This window comes from Entelurus aequoreus, linkage group LG09 (assembly GCF_033978785.1).
Source record: "Entelurus aequoreus isolate RoL-2023_Sb linkage group LG09, RoL_Eaeq_v1.1, whole genome shotgun sequence".
Classification (NCBI taxonomy): Eukaryota; Metazoa; Chordata; class Actinopteri; order Syngnathiformes; family Syngnathidae; genus Entelurus; species Entelurus aequoreus.
Window position 1 is genome coordinate 65,646,789 of NC_084739.1, and position 21,307 is coordinate 65,668,095.

At 41.3% G+C, this 21,307-nt stretch overlaps 1 protein-coding gene across 11 annotated transcripts in view; it reads left to right on the plus strand.

Moving 5' to 3' along the window:
• Positions 1-21,307, plus strand: part of mgmt (O-6-methylguanine-DNA methyltransferase) — a 102,985-nt gene that overhangs the window by 61,343 nt on the left and 20,335 nt on the right. For all 11 annotated transcript variants that reach the window (XM_062057803.1, XM_062057799.1, XM_062057806.1 and 8 more), the window contains exons 3-4: positions 2,816-2,988; positions 18,565-18,704. In XM_062057803.1, the coding sequence (XP_061913787.1) occupies positions 2,816-2,988; positions 18,565-18,704 (313 nt within the window). The remainder of the gene's footprint in view (positions 1-2,815; positions 2,989-18,564; positions 18,705-21,307) is intronic.

Here is a 21,307-nt window from a genome sequence, read left to right on the forward strand (position 1 = left end):
GTGTATTAGTGCCCAAGACATGGGTAACTTACACATCTGTGAAGGCACCATTAATGCTGAAAGGTACATACAGGTTTTGGAGCAACATATGTTGCCATCCAAGCAACGTTATCATGGACGCCCCTGCTTATTTCAGCAAGACAATGCCAAGCCACGTGTTACAACAGTGTGGCTTCATAGTAAAAGAGTGCGGGTACTAGACTGTATTTTCCTATATTCAAACACAGTGTTACTGTTCAAACTGCGTGTAATGTTAAAAAAATATGAAATATACTTGTTAAATAGAACCTCTGCCTTGTTTTTAATGAATACTTTGGCCTACTACGCTATGCGTTTTCTTTATTTTCATGACTATTTACATTGTAGATTGTCACGTCAAAACTATGAATGAACACACGTTTTATTTTCCTATTTTCAGAGGTTCTGTCTAACAAGTACATTTCATATTTTTTAACATTACGCTCAGTTTGAACAGTAACACTGTGTTTGAATATAGGAAAATAAAACATTGTGCAGTGTTTCCCATAAACTGCCAAGATACCTGTGGCGGTGGGGGCGTGACTGTGGGCGTGGTCACCATGACATCATCGAGTAATTTGCATAATTTACTACAATGATATGATTTTCTCTAAAAAGGCTCAAAAAATGTATACTTACTAATTAATAATAACAGTTTTGTTTTAAACGTCCATCCATCCATTTTACAATATAATTACAACACTTTATGTACATATTTATATACAGATTTGAACAATAAGTTATTCACTGAAATATATTTATTAATTGTGGTTCTTACAAAAAATATACACTACCGTTCAAAAGTTTGGGGTCACCCAAACAATTTTGTGGAATAGCCTTCATTTCTAAGAACAAGAATAGACTGTCGAGTTTCAGATGAAAGTTCTCTTTTTCTGGCCATTTTGAGCGTTTAATTGACCCCACAAATGTGATGCTCCAGAAACTCAATCTGCTCAAAGGAAGGTCTGTTTTGTAGCTTCTGTAACGAGCTAAACTGTTTTCAGATGTGTGAACATGATTGCACAAGGGTTTTCTAATCATCAATTAGCCTTCTGAGCCAATGAGCAAACACATTGTACCATTAGAACACTGGAGTGATAGTTGCTGGAAATGGGCCTCTATACACCTATGTAGATATTGCACCAAAAACCAGACATTTGCAGCGAGAATAGTCATTTACCACATTAGCAATGTATAGAGTGTATTTCTTTAAAGTTAAGACTAGTTTAAAGTTATCTTCATTGAAAAGTACAGTGCTTTTCCTTCAAAAATAAGGACATTTCAATGTGACCCCAAACTTTTGAACGGTAGTGTATCTTATAAAATATAAAAGCTAAAATGTCTCTTAAAGCTCTGCCCCTTTAATTAGTGCATACTAAATAATTTAACTTTAGCCTACTACTACAACCATATTATTTACCAGCAACATAAAGTGAAACAGAGGCAGAGGTGTCCTGCCACAGTCAGTAACAAATAAACAGTAAACAGTAGTGGTCAAATACAAATAAGGCAACAAGAGAAGTATCCTACACTTCTCTTTTGTAAAGTAAATCTCAACAGCCTATATGGGCATCTACATCAACTATATGATTTGCCTTATTTTTTATTTTTTTTATTTGTGGCGGACGTAATTCTTTCGTGGCGTGCCGCCACAAATAAATGAATGTGTGGGAAACACTGATGTGTCATTCATAGTTTTGACGTGACAATCTACAATGTAAATAGCAGTGTTTCCCACACATTCATTTATTTGTGGCGGCCCGCCACGAAAGAATTAAGGCCGCCACAAAAAAAATATATATATATATTTTTTTAATTCTTTTTTTTTTTTTTTGTAATTTTATTTTATTTTTATTTATTTTTTTGTGTCCTGTCAAGCTTCTCAGGCAAATCATATAGTTGATGTAGATGCCCATATCGGCTGTTCGGATTTACTTTACAAAAGAGAAGTGTAGGATCAAGATTTTTGGAGCTCTTTGTTCAGTGGATCAGATGTTTGATGAAGCTTTGTGTCTATCTACCACCACTACTGTTTTCTGTTTATTTGTTACTGACTGTGGCAGGACACCTCTGCCTCTGTTTCACTTTATGTTGCTGGTAAATAATATGGTTGTAGTAGTAGGCTAAAGTTACATTATTTAGTATGCACTAATTAAAGGGGCAGAGCTTTGAGAGACATTTTAGCTTTTATATTTTTACAAGATATATTTTTTGTAAGAACCACAATTAATAAATATATTTCAGTGAATAACTTATTGTTTAAATCTGTATATAAATATGTACATAAAGTGTTGTAATTATATTGTAAAATGGATGGATGGCTGGATGGATGGACGTTTAAAACAAAACTGTTATTATTAATTAGTAAGTATACATTTTTTGAGCCTTTTTAGAGAAAATCATATCATTGTAGTAAATTGTGCAAATTACTTGATGATGTCATGGTGACCACGCCCCCACCGCCACAGGTATCTTGGCAGTTTATGGGAAACACTGCGATAGTCATGAAAATAAAGAAAACGAGAAGGAGCGTCCAAACCTTTGACCAGTATTGTACAAAAAAATGTGAAGAAATATTCATGTTCCTGGCTTCTTCAATCCATCCCACCTGAAGCCGAGTGCCAGGAGACTCGGGTAACTCTATTCAAACACGGGCCCCTCAACAACTTAGATTTCACGCCGCAAATGATGTCATCTGTGACCCCCCGCGGGCCTCCGATTACCCCCCAGTGGCATATTCAGCACATTCTCAGCACCGGGAAGGTTGTGATTGCTTCTCTGATCCCCCCCCCTGCAGGAGCGGCGAGCCCCCCCCGAGCTGCCGCGTGGTCAGCGGCGCCCCGGCGGAAACCAACCCGGAGTTGCAGCGCTGCGTGCGATGGCTCCAGGCGTACTTCGGCGAGCCGCGCGGCGCTGGGAGTCTCCCGCCGCCGCCGCCGCCCGCCTTTCACCACCCGGCCCTGAGAGCAGGTCTGTCATGGATAAATATTTGCCTGAGATCAGCCTCGCACTCCTAATAGTCACATGACTGAGACTCAGTGTTTACTACCAAGTCTTTTACTGACCACGCGTGTTGGTCTTGGCAGGTTTCTCCATCATTCTTGGCACATTCTGCCTAACTGATCCAATTCCACTCTTGACATTTTCAGACAGGAAACTTTTTCTTCTTTCCTCGCCCCGTTCTTTTTTTTTTTTTTTTTTTTTAACGAGAACGTGTGAATGGTGGTCAACTTTGAATGAGCTTATTGTTGGCAGCGGCAGCCCCTTAAAAAAAAAAAAAAAAAGACAATTATAATAGTAATACATTTCATTTTGTAAAGCACCGTGTCAATCTTAAAGTGCTACAGAGTTGAAAAGGACAAAAGAGTAGTTAAAGAATATATGTTTTTGTATTGTTTCAGTTTCACAAATTCCTCAGTAAATTCATCAAAACGTCATGGTGGGGCTACAACCTCCGAGGACTAAGCTACGAACAGTCTGTGGAACGCTCTCCCTGACCACCTGAGGGCACCACAGACTGTGGATGCTTTTAAAAAAGGCTTAAAAACCCTTCTTTAAAAAAAAAAAAAAAAAAAAGCCTTTTTTTAGATATATGCATACTAGTTTTAGCTATTTGGCTGTTGTAGTTTTTATTTGTATTACATTTTGATTATCTTTTATTTTTTTTAATACACTGTAGCACTTTGAGGTTGTTTACTCAAAGTAAAGTGCTTTTTACAAATAAAATCTATTATTATTATTATTGAGTCTGTTTAGCTGATTGGAGAGCTAGTTTTCATAAAACACAAGCAATGATAGTTATTCCTTTTGTTTAGTGCTTTGAACCGGAAGTACAAGTGCCGTTCCGTTTTCTAGTCGTTCGTAGCGTTTCTACTTGTATGGATTCTACATTCATCACTCCAAGTGACGTTTGAAAGTTTTACAATATAACTAAAACAATTCATACTTATTAAACCGTCCCATGTATGATGTCTGTAGGAGTGTTGTCATGCATATTTGTACGTGCTATCGTAATGTAATCAAGCTGGCGGTTTTAGCATTAGCTAATATGCTTACACATTTACGAGCATCTGTGTTAGTTATATTGACTTACAAGTTAGTTATTCCTTCTGTTTAGTGCTTTGAACCGGAAGTACAAGTGTCGTTCCGTCTTCTAGTCGTCCGTAGCGTTTCTACTTTTATGGATTCTCCATTCCTCACTCCCAAGTAGGGATGATGTTCGAAACCCGTTCTCCCGGTTGTTCGATAAGAAAAGAACCGTTCGATAAGAAAAGAACCGATTCCATGGACTCGAATCCCTTTTTGAGAACCGGTTCCCGTTATCGAGGCCACTATAGTAAAGAAAAAGAGTTCGTTCTTTATTCGAATCCCTGGGAACGAATCCCGTCCCACAAGAAATGCCCTGTGAGACATCACATGAAATAAACGTAGCTCAGTCATTAGACTGAGCTACGTCATTTCCTGTGATGTCACACAAGCAGCAAAAATAATGGACCGTAAAAAACGCCTCAAGGCATGGCTATTCACCTATAGTGATCACAGAGACAGGTTGTTTTTGTGTTACTGTATATATTTGTTTTTCTGAAAAATCCCACTTAATATACTTTGGCTAACAACAGTCAATATTTTTTTAAATTTTTTTTTAGGGGGGTAACAGTCAATATTTATTTTTTTATTTTATTTTATTTTTTTCTTATAAAATAAAAGTGAGCTTTTGTTAAACCAAATATTGTGTTTTTTTCCATATACAACAACCTATTTGGATTCGATAAGAGAATCGATAAGGAATCGGTTTGATAAGAGGGGCTCAAACTCGATAATTTCTTATCAAACATCATCCCTACTCCCAAGTAACATTTGAAAGTTTTACAATATAACTAAAACAATTCCTACTAGCATTAGCATTAGTTAATATGCTTACACGTTTACCAGTGTCTGCGTTCGTAATATTGACTTACAATGGAATTTTTTGTGTTTTGTTTCGGTTTCACAAATTCCTCAGTAAATTCATCAAAACGTTATCGTGGAGTTTTTAAGTCTGTTTAGCTGATTGTAGAGCTAGTTTTCATAAAACACAAGCAGCGATAGTTATTCCTTCTGTTTAGTGCTTTGAACCGGAAGTACAAGTGCTGTTCCGTTTTCTAGTCGTCCGTAGCGTTTCTACTCGTATGGATTCTCCATTCATCACTCCCAAGTAACGTTTGAAAGTTTTACAATATAACTACAACAATTCATACTAGCATTAGCTAATATGCTTTCACTTCTACGTGTCTGTGTTAGTAATATTGACTTACAATGGAATTTTTCGTGTTTTGTTTCGGTTTCACAAATTCCTCAGTAAATTCATCAAAACATCATCATTGCGTTATTGAGTCTGTTAAGCTGATTGGAGAGCTAGCTTTCATAAAACACAAGCAGCGATGTCGACAGTTTTTCCTTCCGTTTAGTGCTTTGAACCGGAAGTACAAGTGCCGTTCCGTCTTCTAGTCGTCCGTAGCGTTTCTACTTGTATGGATTCTCCATTCTATCACACCAAGTGACGTTTGAAAGTTTTACGATATAACTAAAACAATTCATACTTATTAAACCGTCCCATGTGTGATGTCTGTAGGAGTGTTTCCATGCATATTTGTACGTGCTATCGTAATGTAATCAAGCTGGCGGTTTTAGCATTAGCTAATATGCTTACACGTTTACGAGCATCTGTGTTAGTAATATTGAATTACAATGGAATTATTTTTGTATTGTTTCAGTTTCAGTTATTGAGTCTGTTTAGCTGATTGTAGAGCTAGTTTTCATAAAACACAAGCAGCGATAGTTATTCCTTCTGTTTAGTGCTTTGAACCGGAAGTACAAGTGCCGTTCCGTCTTCTAGTCGTTCCGTAGCGTTTCTACTTGTACTCCCAAGTAACGTTTGAAAGTTTTACAATACAACTAAAATAATTCATACTAGCACTAGCATTAATTAATATGCTTACAGGTTTACGAGTGTCTGTGTTAGTAATATTGACTTTCAATGGAATGTTTTGTGTTTTGTTTCAGTTTCACAAATTCCTCAGTAAATTCATCAAAACGTTATCGTAGAGTTTTTAAGTCTGTTTAGTTGATTGGAGAGCTAGTTTTCATAAAACACAAGCAGCGATAGTTATTCCTTCTGTTTAGTGCTTTGAACCGAAAGTACAAGTGCCGTTCCGTTTTCTAGTCGTCCGTAGCGTTTCTACTCGTATGGATTCTCCATTCATCACTCCAAGTAACGTTTGAATGTTTTACAATATAACTAAAACAATTCATACTTATTAAACCGTCCCATGTGTGATGTCTGTAGGAGTGTTTCCATGCATATTTGTACGTACTTTCGTAATGTAATCAAGCTGGTTTTAGCATTAGCTAATATGCTTACACATTTACTACTCTGTTAGTAGTATTAACTTACAATGGAATTATTTTTGTATAGTTTCAGTTTCACAAATTCCTCAGTAAATTCATCAAACGTCATCGTGGAGTTTTTAAGTCTGTTTAGCTGATTGGAGAGCTAGCTTTAATAAAACACAAGCAGCGATGTCGATAGTTTTTCCTTCCGTTTAGTGCTTTGAACCGGAAGTACAAGTGCCGTTCCGTCTTCTAGTCGTTCCGTAATGTTTCTGCTTGTATGGATTCTCCATTCATCACTCCAAGTGACGCTTGAAAGTTTTACAATATAACTAAAACAATTCGTACTTATTAAACCGTTCCATGTGTGATGTCTGTAGTCTTTTTATCCATATTTGTACGTGCTATTGTAAATTAGCAGAAGGCTTTTTCTAAAAAATGGTGTCCTTTCACGCTGTGTGTGTGAATGATGCAGAGCACTAAAATATGAAAAAGTAGAAGGGGGTTTAATTATGCTTGTGTGGAGGAAACAAACAATGGCAACTCATTTTTGAACCCGCAAAGTTCACCGGCATTAGAAATGTTCCAGAGCGCTCATTTAGACACCAAATCACAGCAACACGGAAGGGGAAAAAAGTCTAATATATGCATTTAACAATTGTGTCTGCCTTCCCCTGCAATCAGGCCTCACTTTGGCTGTAATTTCATGCAGACCCGCAGTGCTTGAGTGATGGCATTTCCAATGAGCAGGTACTCCGCGGAGACCCCCGCCATACCGCTCCAGAGTCCCACGCTCCCGCAAAGGCAATGCAGAAATACATCAGGACCAATTACGATATCACCTTTCAGCGCGATTCCCTTCGCCACCAAGTGCTTGTGTACCAGCCCCGGGCTCTTTTCAAATCGCATCTCATCTGGAGTCTTTGGGGTTTTAATTAAATTTCAGGATAGATGGAATTCTTCATTAGTACCTGATCTGAATAGGTGATTGTGCCGCGTTGCACCTCCTCTCCCTCGCCTGTTGTTTTGGGGCTCGGTAAATACAGGGTTTAGGGCCCGATTGCTCTCCGTAGTCGCAACCGCCGGGTTGTGCGTGAATAAAAATGTTAAATGCTCGCGTCGGGAGTATTTGTCTTTTGAGGAAGGACAATAGAGGCTTTTTTCCCTTCTTGATTCATGAATACGAGGCGGCACAAAATTCTCCTGCAAAGTTTAATCAGGTCGTTACAATCGGCGACAAGCAACTTTTGTTGGCTCCGTTATCTTGCGGGAGCTCGCTGCCCTTGTCATGTAATATCAGAATCAGAAATACTTGAATAATCCCAGAGGGGATTATTCAAACAAACATTACGGGGAGACAGAACGGGATCGCTGACGGGTCGGCCAACTTCTGGCATCCCTTTACAAAAAAGGTGAGAAACAGGTAAACGCTGGGAGGGGAGGGGGTGAAGGGGAAAAAAAATAATTCAGTCTAAGCCTGGGCCCCTGGAGAGGGGTCCAGACTGAAGCCAAGGGGGAAAAAAACCTCATAGCCATAGCACACAAACAGAATTACTTTCCACTTTATTTATATAGCACATTTAAACAACAAAAATGTTTCCAAAGTGCTGCACAACAATCAATCAATCACTGTTTATTTATATAGCCCTAAATCACAAGTGTCTCAAATATAATAATAACATAATAGTGTGAGAGTCCAGTCCATAGTGGATCTAACATAATAGAGTGAGAGTCCAGTCCATAGTGGATCTAACATAATAGTGTGAGAGTCCAGTCCATAGTGGATCTAACATAATAGTGTGAGAGTCCAGTCCATAGTGGATCTAACATAATAGTGAGAGTCCAGTCCATAGTGGATCTAACATAATAGTGAGAGTCAAGTCCATAGTGGATCTAACATAATAGTGTGAGAGTCCAGTCCATAGTGGATCTAACATCATAGTGTGAGAGTCCAGTCCATAGTGGATCTAACATAATAGTGTGAGAGTCCAGTCCATAGTGGATCTAACATAATAGTGTGAGAGTCCAGTCCATAGTGGATCTAACATAATAGTGTGAGAGTCCAGTCCATAGTGGATCTAACATGATAGTGTGAGAGTCCAGTCCATAGTGGATCTAACATAAAAGCGAGAGTCCAGTCCATAGTGGATCTAACATAATAGTGTGAGAGTCCAGTCCATAGTGGATCTAACATAATAGTGAGAGTCCAGTCCATAGTGGATCTAACATAATAGTGTGAGAGTCCAGTCCATAGTGGATCTAACATAATAGTGTGAGAGTCCAGTCCATAGTGGATCTAACAATAGTGAGAGTCCAGTCCATAGTGGATCTAACATAATAGTGTGAGAGTCCAGTCCATAGTGGATCTAACATAATAGTGTGAGAGTCCAGTCCATAGTGGATCTAACAATAGTGAGAGTCCAGTCCATAGTGGATCTAACATAATAGTGAGAGTCCAGTCCATAGTGGGGCCAGCAGGAGACCATCCCGAGCGGAGACGGGTCAGCAGAGCAGAGATGTCCCCAACCGATGCACAGGCGAGCGGTCCACCCCGAGTCCCGACTCTGGACAGCCAGCACTTCATCCATGGCCACCGGACCTGTGTCCCCCCCCCTCTACAAGGGAGAGGGGGGCAGAGGAGAAAAGAAAAGAGACGGCAGATCAACTGGTCTAAAAGGGGGGTCTATTTAAAGGCTAGAGTATACAAATGAGTTTTAAGATGGGACTTAAATGCTTCAACTGAGGTAGCATTTCTAACTGTTACCGGGAGGGCATTCCAGAGTACTGGAGCCCCAGTAGAAAACGCTCTATAGCCTGCATACTTTTTTTGGGCTCTGGGAATCACTAATAAGCCGGAGTTCTTTGAACACAGATTTCTTGCCAGGACATATGGTACAATACAATCAGCAAGATAGGATGGAGCTAGACCGTGTAGTATTTTATACTTAAGTAGTAAAACCTTAAAGTCACATCTTAAGTGCACAGGAAGCCAGTGCAGGTGAGCCAGTATAGGCGTAACCTCTTTCCGCTTATCCAAGGTTGGGTCGCGGGGGCAGCAGCCTAAGCAGGGAAGCCCAGACTTTTCTCTCCCCAGCCACTTCTTCCAGCTCCTCCTGAGGGATCCCGAGGCATTCCCAGGCCAGCCGGTAGAGATAGTCTTCCCAACGTGTCCTGGGTCTTCCCCGTGGCCTCCTACCGGTCGAACGTGCCCGAAACACCTCCCTAGGGAGGCGTTCGGGTGGCATCCTGAGCAGATGCCCGAACCATCTCATCTGGCTCCTCTCCATGTGGAGGAGCAGCGGCTTTACTTTGTTGCAATGGTGCAACATAAAACACATATAACACAGAATAGAATAACATGAGCTGTAACTGAGCTATCAGATCTTGTTATTCATGTGCCTGATGGCCGAGGGGAAACAACTGTTCAGGTGGCGGGAGGTGTGGGTCTGGATGGACCGTAGTCTCCTGCCTGAGGGGAGAGGGGTGAATAGTTTGTGTCCAGGGTGAGAAGAGTCAGCTGTGGTCCGACCCACACGCCTCCTGGTCCTGGAGGAGAACAGGTCCTGGCGGGATGGGAGCCTGCAGCCAATCACCTTCTCAACAGCACGTACGATGCGCCGCAGTCGATGCGTGTCCTGGACTGTGGCGCCGGGGAACCACACGGTGATGGAGGAGATGAGGATGGACTCGATGATGGCTGTGGAGAACTGCACCAGCATCTCGGTCGTCACCTTAAGTTATTTAAGGAAGTACATCCTCTGCTGGGCCTTCTTGATGATGGTCGGCTCCCACTTGAGGTCATGGGTGATGGTGGTTGCCAGGACCAAAGATCACCAAGAGCGTGTGTAAGAGTGATACATCAAAGGACATCAAAAGAGCAGAGCCGATGCAACCAGCCACTTCTAAACACAGCCACAAAAGTAAAACAACAGCAACAAAAAAAACATATACACTGTGGTGGCCTCTGCGGTGTTCCACACCATCGTCTGCTGGGGTGGGGGCAGCATGGCCAGGGACCGGAGCAGACCCAGCAAAGCAACCAAGAGAGTCGACTCCACCCTCGGCCGCCCAGTAACTCTCGGCCAGTGTCCAGTTCGCATGGAAGAGTGAAGAAACGTCCAAGGAGACCGAGGTGTCTGATACCTGTTCATTCAGCCAAGACACTCTGAAGCTCGTCCGTCCCTGGCGCTACCTCCGCAGCCCTGTCTCTTCACCCGCATTTCCTCCAGTCTCTCCGAACGGACTCTGGTGTGGCAGAGACCCAGCAGCTGGTCTCCAGATCCAGAAGTTGTGGAGAATGCTTAAATTTTTAAGAGTTCTTTCTTTATTCATAGTCATGTTTAAAGCAGCTAATATTTTCCCACTTTGTTCTTGTATCTTATGTCCGCCAGTAAACTTGTGCTTTACCTTGAAGGCGTTGGAATGTGTATTGGGAGTATGATGTACTCCCTTTTTACCTTATCTGCTTAGAACAACGAGGGTGTATTCCTTTCTGGGCGGGGTGGGGGAAGATTGTCTCGGACAGTCGAACCACGAACACTGGTACTCCTCAGGGCTGTGTACTCACCTTCTGGCTCTTCTCCCTGTATACAAACTGCTGCACCTCCAGTCACCAGTCCGTAAAGCTGCTCGGCCATGGAAACCCATTCCATGAAGCTCTCTGCGTACTGTACGTGGGCTAATTGGGAGGTCACATGAAGTTTGTAGCTCCGGAGCAACTGACTGTGCAGAAATTCTTTGCACTATGCGTTTAGCATCCGCTGACCCCTCTCTGTCAGTTTACATGGCCTACCACTTGGTGTCTAAGTTGCTGTTGTTCCCAAACTCTTCACTTTTCTTATAATAAAGTTGACTTTGTAATATTTAGGAGCGAGGACATTTCACGACTGGATTTGTTGCACAGGTGGCATCCTATGACAGTTCCATGCTGGAAATCACTGAGAGCGGCCCATTCTTTCACAAATGCTTGATTTTATGCACCGGGCCAAGTGATTAGGACACCTGATTCTCATCATTTGGATGGGTTGCCAAATATTTTTGGCAATATATTATATGTCATTCGAAGGAATTTGGGATTGACCAGTGACTTTTATTTCCTGAGAGGAAGACGTTTGTCTTTTGACGAAGGACAATAGAGGCTTTTTTCCCCTTCTTGATTCATAAATACGAGTGTCAGGTTCAAACACTGAACTATCTATTAAACGAGACAAGAAGGAAGGAATCAAACCAGAGACAGGATTCAATTTAGCCCATGAGGTGAGTGCGTCGACCTGCACCCTCGTACAGTGTCGTCCCACGCTCTGAGGAAAGGGTTCCACACGCCTCCTCATTTATTTGGGCATTTTCTGATTACATAGCCACCGCTGCTTCTAAGGGTGGAGGTCATAAACAGCTGCGGCACTCGGTCATAAACAGTTCAAAGAAAAGGTGTTTGCAGCCGTGTCAGGTTTGCCCCCTAACTGCTTTGTAGATCTCGGGTCATGACAAGGTCTTCCTGTGGCTGTCCAATAGATCAAAGAAACCGACACCTCCACGTCGCATCCCATCGCACACACTGGAGGTTTACAAGCGGTAGGCCTTTTGCCTGATAAGATCAAAGGGCGACCTGAAGTCATGGGGAAACAAGTTGTGTGATAACTTGTATACAATTATTCTGACAAGGAGGCTGCACAAAAACCCGACCCCTGCAAAGTTGAACCAAGTCGTTACAATCGGCGACAAGCTACTTTTGTTTGCTCCGCTATCTTGCGGGAGCTTGTCATGTAACATGGAGTCGTGACCTCCGCTTGAAGTGTTGCCATGTTTATTTACACGTTTCTGACAAAACAAGCCACTTTTCATATTAGCTGTCACCACATTACCTGAGCAGCCGAGGTGACATGAAAGGAGAGCGCCCGGGTGCCACTTTCCCTCCCCGCGTCTTGACTGATTGTCAGCGCGGCGACATCACACGCAACTTTGCTCCACCGTGGCGAGCGCGCGTGTCATCCACGCTCCCTACCACCACCTCCAGGAAAACGCAGACGCCACCGTGGGTTCTTAAAACGATGCATATTCGTATCTCATTAATTATACATCCGTATGTAAGAGACGAGAGGATCTTAGTGGCGGTAAGCGGCGCAGGGGGCTGGCAGGGCGCTCTTCAAAGCCCAGATGACTTGCCTTCCTGCGGGGGCCCCCAACCTCCCCCCCCCCTGCGCGGGGCGAGATGAGACACTCGCCGGGCCCCCTCGCCCCTGTGATGTGGAGAGGAATTAGGGAAATGAACGTTTTCGGAATATCGAATAATCAGAGAATCATCAGCCTTCAAAAGTGCGGATCCCTCCAGACCGGGGATACACTTTGACTGAGAGTCGAAGTCTTCACAAAGGATAATGAGCCGGCTGCATTTCCACCATTGTGGTTTTTATCCTCCCCCCCCCAAAAAAAATGGGTTGAGGTGACTGTCAGCCGTCTCACTGAATCCATCATTAGCGTCGCTGATGGAATTCCCTTTTATTACCCCCCTCCTCCGCCTTTGCCCAAATTGCTCTCATATCCAAAATAATGAGGAGATCAATCACAGGAGTCAATAATCACTGGATCTCTTCGATCCGGCGGTGTGGCCCTATTACCTGGTAATGACCTGTGACGTGTCCGTAAACATGGAAGTGGTTCCTCTCAACTTTTATCCCAACAATTGACGTGGCTGCACCCGATCTAAAGAGGGTCCTGACCTCGGTATTAGTCCCTTTATGAAGTATGGCGGGGGTCCCCTGGAGCGAAGTCACTTCTTGAACCTCACGCACAAGCAGCCGCCTGGAATTAGTTTTTACTCGGGCTGTAAGCACACATGGATTTTTTTTTTTTGGTTTCAGGCGAGACACGGAAAGTGTAACTGCCTTGACTATTCTGTAAACAAAGGCAGCAAGAGTGGCATTTTTTGGGATACCGTATTTTTCGGACTAGAAGGCGCCCTTAAAACCCTTTGATTTTCTAAAAAAACTCGACAGTGCGCCTTATAACCCAATGCGCCTAATGTACGGAATGATTCTGGTTGTGCTTACCGACCTCGAAGCTATTTTATTTGGTACATGGTGTAATGATAAGTGTGACCAGTAGATGGCAGTCACACATAAGAAATACGTGCAGACTGCAATATGATGGCAGTCCCACATAAGAGATACGTGTGGACTGCAATATGATGGCATATATTGTACATAGTACATATTGTTATGAAGGTGTCTGTTACTACATTATATATATACTTGCAGTGTGTATATTGTGCATATTTCATATTGTTATGAAGGTGTCTGTTACTACATTATATATATATATATATATATATATATATATATATATATATATATATATATATATATATATATATATATATATATATATATATATATATATATATATATACACTTGCAGTGTGTATATTGTACATATTGTTATGAAGGTGTCTGTTACTACATTATATATATACTTGCAGTGTGTATATTGTACATATTACATATTGCTATGAAGGTGTCTGTTACTACATTATATATATATATATATATATATATATATATATATATATATATATATATATATATATATACTTGCAGTGTGTATATTGTACATATTGTTATGAAGGTGTCTGTTACTACATTATATATTTAGTTGCAGTGTGTATATTGTACATATTACATATAGTTATGAAGGTGTCTGTTACTACATTATATATATACTTGCAGTGTGTATATTGTACATATTTCATATTGTTATGAAGGTGTCTGTTACTACATTATATATATATATATATATATATATATATATATATATATATATATATATATATATATATATATATATATATATATATACTTGCAGTGTGTATATTGTACATATTGTTATGAAGGTGTCTGTTACTACATTATATATATACTTGCAGTGTGTATATTGTACATATTACATATTGTTATGAAGGTGTCTGTTACTACATTATATATATACTTGCAGTGTGTATATTGTACATATTACATATTGTTATGAAGGTGTCCGTTACTACATTATATATATACTTGCAGTGTGTATATTGTACATATTACTTATTGTTATGAAGGTGTCTGTTACTACATTATATGTATATATACTTGCAGTGTGTATATTATACATATTACATATTGTTATGAAGGTGTCCGGTACTACATTATATATATACTTGCAGTGTGTAAATTGTACATATTACATATTGTTATGAAAGTGTCTGTTACTACATTATATATATATATATATTTGCAGTGTGTATATTGTACATATTGTTATGAAGGTGTCTGTTACTACTTTATATACTGTATATATACTTGCAGTGTGTATATTGTACATATTTCATATTGTTATGAAGGTGTCTATTACTACAGTATATATATAAATGGTAAATGGGTCGTACTTGTATAGCGCTTTTCTACCTTTTTTTTAAGGAACTCAAAGCGCTTTGACACTATTTTCCACATTCACACACTGATGGCGGGAGCTGCCATGCACGGCGCTAACCAGGCCCATCAGGAGCAAGGGTGAAGTGTCTTGCTCAAGGACACAACGGACGTGACTAGGATGGTAGAAGGTGGGGATTGAACCCCAGTCACCCTCAGATTGCTGGCACGTATATATACAAACTTGCCAAGGGACATGTAAGCTATTATTAACATTGCTGTATGTTTCCTTTTGACCCAGCACATTTGGTCACATTTCCAGTAGACCCATAATAAATTAATAAAAGAACCAAGGGTTATGGTTAGGGTTCGGGTATGTAAACTTTTGACCACGACTGTACTTACTCGCGTGAGGGAGAATAATGCATAAAGGAAATTTTTGGGGGTGTATCCCCCCACCCTCGTGGTGTGTCGGAGCCCCTCATCTGCTTGACAGCGTGATTATTACCTGAGAAATGATGAAACCGTACCTACGGGCCTCGTTGGAGACAAAGAAGTCACGTGGGTGCGCATCAATCAAACCTATCCCCTTCAGGTTTTACACTTATTCCCCCCAGTTTAGGCAAATTGCCTCGTTGGCGTGGCTTTGTGTAGCGGAGAGTGACTCTGAGGTAGCGAGGGGAGCCTGGGGAGCCCGGGGACGTTCACTCCGTGGAAGTGAGACGGGGGGGGGGGGGGTGTGACATGTTTTCACACAATGCCAATTTAGGAGGGATTTCACTTGTCGTGTCTGTTAGACCACATCAGCGAGAGATCGCTAATTGAATTCTCCCCACTGACGACTTGTGTACACTAGAAGGAGTTCACCCCACTTTTTGTTCCGGCGCCGTGCAAAGTGGCGTCGGCGTCTCAAGGTTTCCGCACGCCTCCTCTTCTTCTCCTTTATCGACGGGCAGCCTGGACAAACACGCCTGGCCGGTAATCCACGGGAAAGAAAAAAAAAAAAAGATAAAGCTACCGCTAAAGTGCTAATGAAATCAGAGCTGTTAAGCTGCGGATGATTTGGAGAATTCCGCCATTTAAGTGGAGATGATATAATGAATCTACTCTGAATAGAAAGCAATTAAAAGGACAAATTGGTCTGATTAACCTCAAAGTCATCCGCCTGCCACAAATGGTATGCAACATTCAAATGATTATTATTAAAAATCTGGAGCAGATTTGCCGTCTTTTTGGCCTCTCTTAATCCTTTTAAATGAAGGAGCCAACTTTTTTAATTTTAGCTGTGACCTTTCAATGCATAACCTAGATTTTTTTTATTTTTTTTTCCTGCCATAGTAATAATTTTCTCACATCAGCTACTGTACCGTATTATTACTGGTTCTAAGGTCAAACTTCTATGTATTGGGCTGTTTAATATATACAGTCGTGGTCAAAAGTTTGCATACACTAAAGAACATAATGTCATGGCTGTCTTGAGTTTCCAGTAATTTCTACAACTCTTTTTTTTTTTTGTGATAGAGTGATTGGAGCACAGAGTGTCCGCCCTGAGATCGGTAGGTTGGGAGTCATACCAAAGACGATAAAAATGGGAGCCATTACCTCCCTGCTTGGCACTCAGCATCAAAGGTTGGAATTGGGGGTTAAATCACCAAAAAATTATTCACGGGCGCGGTCACCGCTGCTACTCACTGCTCCCCTCAGTTCCCAGGGGGTGATCATGAGTGATGGGTCAAATGCAGAGAATGATTTTGCCACAACTCGAGTGTGTGTGTGACAATCGTTGGTACTTTAACTTTAATCTACTAATAAAAGTTTCAGTTTATATAGAACACTCCAGACTGTGCTGTGAACACTTTGTCACAAGGGTCAAAATAGCCGTTCAAAAGACTCGAATTGCCAACGTCACATGAAGTCTGGGCAAACTTGACGTCAGTATGCGGCCAAATAGCCACTTTTTGTTTCATCTGACATCAAATGGCCAAAGATAAGACCTTCTGGAGGAAAGTTCTGTGGTCGGATGAAACCAAAATTGAGCTGTTTGGCCACAATACCCAATGAAAAAGGAGGATTACCTCCAAATTATTCGGGACAAGCTAAAATCATCAGCCCGGAGGTTGGGTCTTGGGCACAGTTGACAATGACCCCAAACACACGTCAAAAGTGGTAAAGGAATGGCTAAATCAGCGCCTTATTGCAGGTAAACTTGCCAAGGGACATGTAAGCAAATATTAACATTGCTGTATGTATACTTTTGACCCAGCAGAGAAGCAAACTTCATGAATGTTTTTTGTGACCAACAAGTATGTGCTCCAATCACTCTATCACAAAAAAATAAGAGTTCAATCGGTAGGTCGTGAGTTCAAACCCCGGCCGAGTCATACCAAAGACTATAAAAATGCGACCCATTACCTCCCTGCTTGGCACTCAGCATCAAGGGTTGGAATTGGGGGTTAAATCACCGAAAAATTATTCCCAGGCGCGGCCACCGCTGCTGCTCACTGCTCCCCTCACCTCCCAGGGGTGTGATCAAGGGTGACGGGTCAAATGCAGAGAATAATTTCGCGACAATCATTGCTACTTGAACTTTAATCTACTAATAAAAGTTTCAGTTTCTACAGAACACTCCAGACTGTGCTGTGAACACTTTGTCTCTGGTAAGTGAACACAGCTAGTAGTGTTAGCTTCCTTTCCAAACCTTCTCTGACTAATTATAATAGAGGGATTGATTGAAGAATTGATTAGAAGTTTGCGTAGGATCAGGTAGAGGTTCATGACGGCACAGATCGACTGGTACAAGGTCAACTAAAAGAAAGCATTACAAGCATTTATTTACAAAAAAAAAAAAAGTGTCAAAAGTATACATACAGCAACTTTAATATTACAAGTCCCTTGGCAAGTTTCACTGCAATAAGACACTTTTGGTAGCCATCCACAAGCTTCTGCTTGAATTTTTGACCACTCCTCTTGACAAAATTGGTGCAGTTCAGCTAAATGTGTTTGTTTTCTGACATGGACTTGTTTCTTCAGCATTGTCCACACGTTTAAGTCAGGACTTTGGGAAGGACCATTCTAAAACCTTCATTCTAGCCTGATTTAGCCATTCCTTTTACCACTTTTGACGTGTGTTTGAGGTCATTGTCCAGTTGGAACACCCAACTGCGCCCAAGACCCAACCTCCGGGCTGATGATTTTAGCTTGTCCCGAATAATTTGGAGGTAATCCCCTTTTTTCATTGGGTCTTGTGGCCAAACAGCTCAATTTTGGTTTCATCCAACCACAGAACTTTCCTCCAGAAGGTCTTATCTTTGTCCATTTGATGTCAGATGAAACAAAAAGTGGCTATTTGGCCGCATACTGACGACAAGTTTGCCCAGACTTCATGTGACGTTGGCAAATCGAGTCTTTTGAACGGCTCTTTTGACCCTTGTGACAAAGTGTTCACAGCACAGTCTGGAGTGTTCTGTAGAAACTGTAACTTATCCTGAAGAATTTGGAGGTAATCCTCCTTTTTCATTGTCCCATTTACTCTCTGTAAAGCAGCAGCAGCAAAACAGGCCCAGAGCATAATACGACCACCACCATGCTTGACGGTAGGTGTGGTGTTCCTGGGATTAAAGGCCTCACCTTTTCTCCTCCAAACATATTGCTGGGTATTGTGGCCAAACAGCTCCATTTTTGTTTCACCTGACCACAGAACTTTCCTCCAGAAGGTCCATGTGATGTCAGATGGAACAAAAAATGACCCAATTCTACTTTTGACCCCCCCCCCCCGCAGATACCTTCACCAGCCGCGTGCTGCACGTCCTCCTGAGCCACGTGAAGACCGGGGAGACGGTCTCCTACAAGCGCCTGGCTGAGATGGCGGGACAGCCCGGGGCGGCGCGGGCGGTGGGAGGAGCCATGAGGAGGAACCCGGTAAGCCTGGATGACTTTGATTGGCAGGTTTGACGTATTGAGCGAGATGATCCGATGAGGAAATTACCTGGCGTGGGCGCGCACGCACACACGCACACACACACACACACACACACACACACACACACACACACACACACACACACACACAGCGACTGCACGCTGCCTTCAGAGGAAGTGATGTTTATAACGTGACTCGTACTGTTAAACTAGAAAATTCCCGCGGATGTTTTGACGTTTTGAGCGTCCGAATCGGCGAGTTTGAGGTGTAACCGTACAAAATGAGCTTCAGAGCTAGCCTACAGCATTAGCATGCTTCCATTAAAAAAAAATGCAGCACTTAGCATGTGTGCTAACGATGTCATGCTAGCGGTTATCATGTCCCGCATATCAAGAAACACGGCCGTAAGGCTGTGGAAGTAAAGAAAAAAGTGAAAAAACAGCAAAAACCACCAATTTTTTTCCTCTGAATTTTCAACTAACCTGGAAGTGTTTTGCCAAGAAGATTATTTATAATATGTCCACTTTCAGAATGTGATAACCGCATTTTTCGGACTATAAGGCGCACTTAAAATCCTTTCATTTTTTGAAAAATCGACAGTGCGCCGTATAACCCGGTGCGCCCAATGTACGGAATAATTCTGGTTGTGCTTACCGACCTCGAAGCTATTATATTTGGTACATGGTGTAATGATAAGTGTGACCAGTAGATGGCAGTCACACATAAGAGATACGTGTAGACTGCAAGATGATGCCAGTAAACAACACCAAAACTTTAAATGTTCCTGTGGAGGTTGCCCTCCTGTGGGTTCTTCTGACCACAAAGATCCTCTCGTGAGCCCGGTAGTCTGGTGCAACAATGTTTTATTGTGCGCACACTGCTCTTCCGCTTACGGCGTGGTCTTGTGCGCATGTGTGGCTCCTCTAGCTCAAACTCCAACTCCAACTGACTTGTCTCGTCTCGGCTGCTGCTAATAAGCATGGCAGGTGATTGGATGATCAGCCCCAGCGGGGTAATCCAATCACCTGCCAGCTGTGCTTCGAGGCCGGTCCTTCCACACCCCGCTCTGCGGCAGGCCCGCAGACCACGCCCCCCTCCACAGTTCCATTGAGAATATAGAACATTACACACGGCGCTCAAAAATCTGTCAAAATGTTTTTAGTAGGACTTTGGTAAGCTATGAAGCCACACCGCTTGATGGATTGTACTGTGCTTCAACATAGGAGTATTATTAGGGTGTGTGTATAAGGTAAGACATATTATCTGGCGTTTTGTTTGGTAATATTATGCAAAAGCCACTTTTCTTACCCTCTGGTACCTGCTGATCTGTTTTTGGGATCTGCATTAGTCCAGAAAATTTGTGCGCGTCCGCCTTTGTAGTTTGTGCCGATGCCTTAGTCCAGGGGTGTCCAAAGTGCGGCCCGGGGGCCATTTGTGGCCCACAGCTAAATGTTTACCGGCCCGCCACACATTCTGCAAAAATTGCAAAATTGATAATATTGCAAAAATTTAAAAAACATTTAAAAAAAAGTGGAATGAGATGAAATCTAACAAGAAAAAGTTGCAATGTTGACACAAAGCTGCCATGCAGGCTGTTTTTTTCTTTTGTCTTTGTTTATTTTTCTTTTTTTTGCCATTGCTAAAAAAAAAAAAAAGACTAAAAATCTATGTTATAATGAATCATTACTTAAAAAATATCACTTTAAAATGTTTTATGTGGAAAAATATTGCATATATTGTGTGGTTGCCATAAAAAAACATCAAAGTTTTCTTTGACATAAGAGCATAATACAAACAAAATAATAGTTCAAATGTAAAATCGACAGATATATCTGAAGTTGATCTCGTAATTTAAGTGTTAAAAGTAAAAAAAAACTAATAAAAATGTATCACTTTATGAGTGGGGCACCTTTTGGATCCCAAATATATTTAGTAGGATTTTATTTAACATTTCACTGTGATTAATCAAAAATATTAAAGAATTCAAATCAATGGTGTCCTGCATTATTGATCTTTTAGGGCTCTAATTACTAAATACTGCATATTTCAGTTTTACTATAAAAAACAAAGTTGTCTTTGACAGAAAAGGCATGACATTTTTTTTTTTTTTTTTTTTTACTTTATATCAACCTGAAGTTCATATAGAGATTTACTGTAAGCGTTAAATAAAAAATAATAATAATTTGACTTATTTTTTACATGTTAATGACTGAGACCCTTTCTGGTCCCCGGGAGCCCTAAACGTTAGGGGAAAAAAATCCATATATTTTGTTAAGGTTAGAAAAATATCAAAATGGCCCCCGCATGCTTAAATTTTTCCGTGTACGGCCCTCAGTGGAAAAAGTTTGGACACCCCTGCCTTAGTCGATAAGCTTCTTCCTTTTCTCTATCTTCTTGTTATGTGACATTCATCCTCCACTGTTGCCATTTCTAATATAAAGTAGTGTAAAGTTCTTACTTATATCTGTCAGTAAACTTGCCATGAAAGCATTAAAACATACCGGTGTAGTGAGTTTACATTATTCACCCAAGGAACTTTAGTTATTAGAGAGTTCCGGTCGGACGGTATATTCACGGGACACATTTCGGGCGTTGTTTTCGC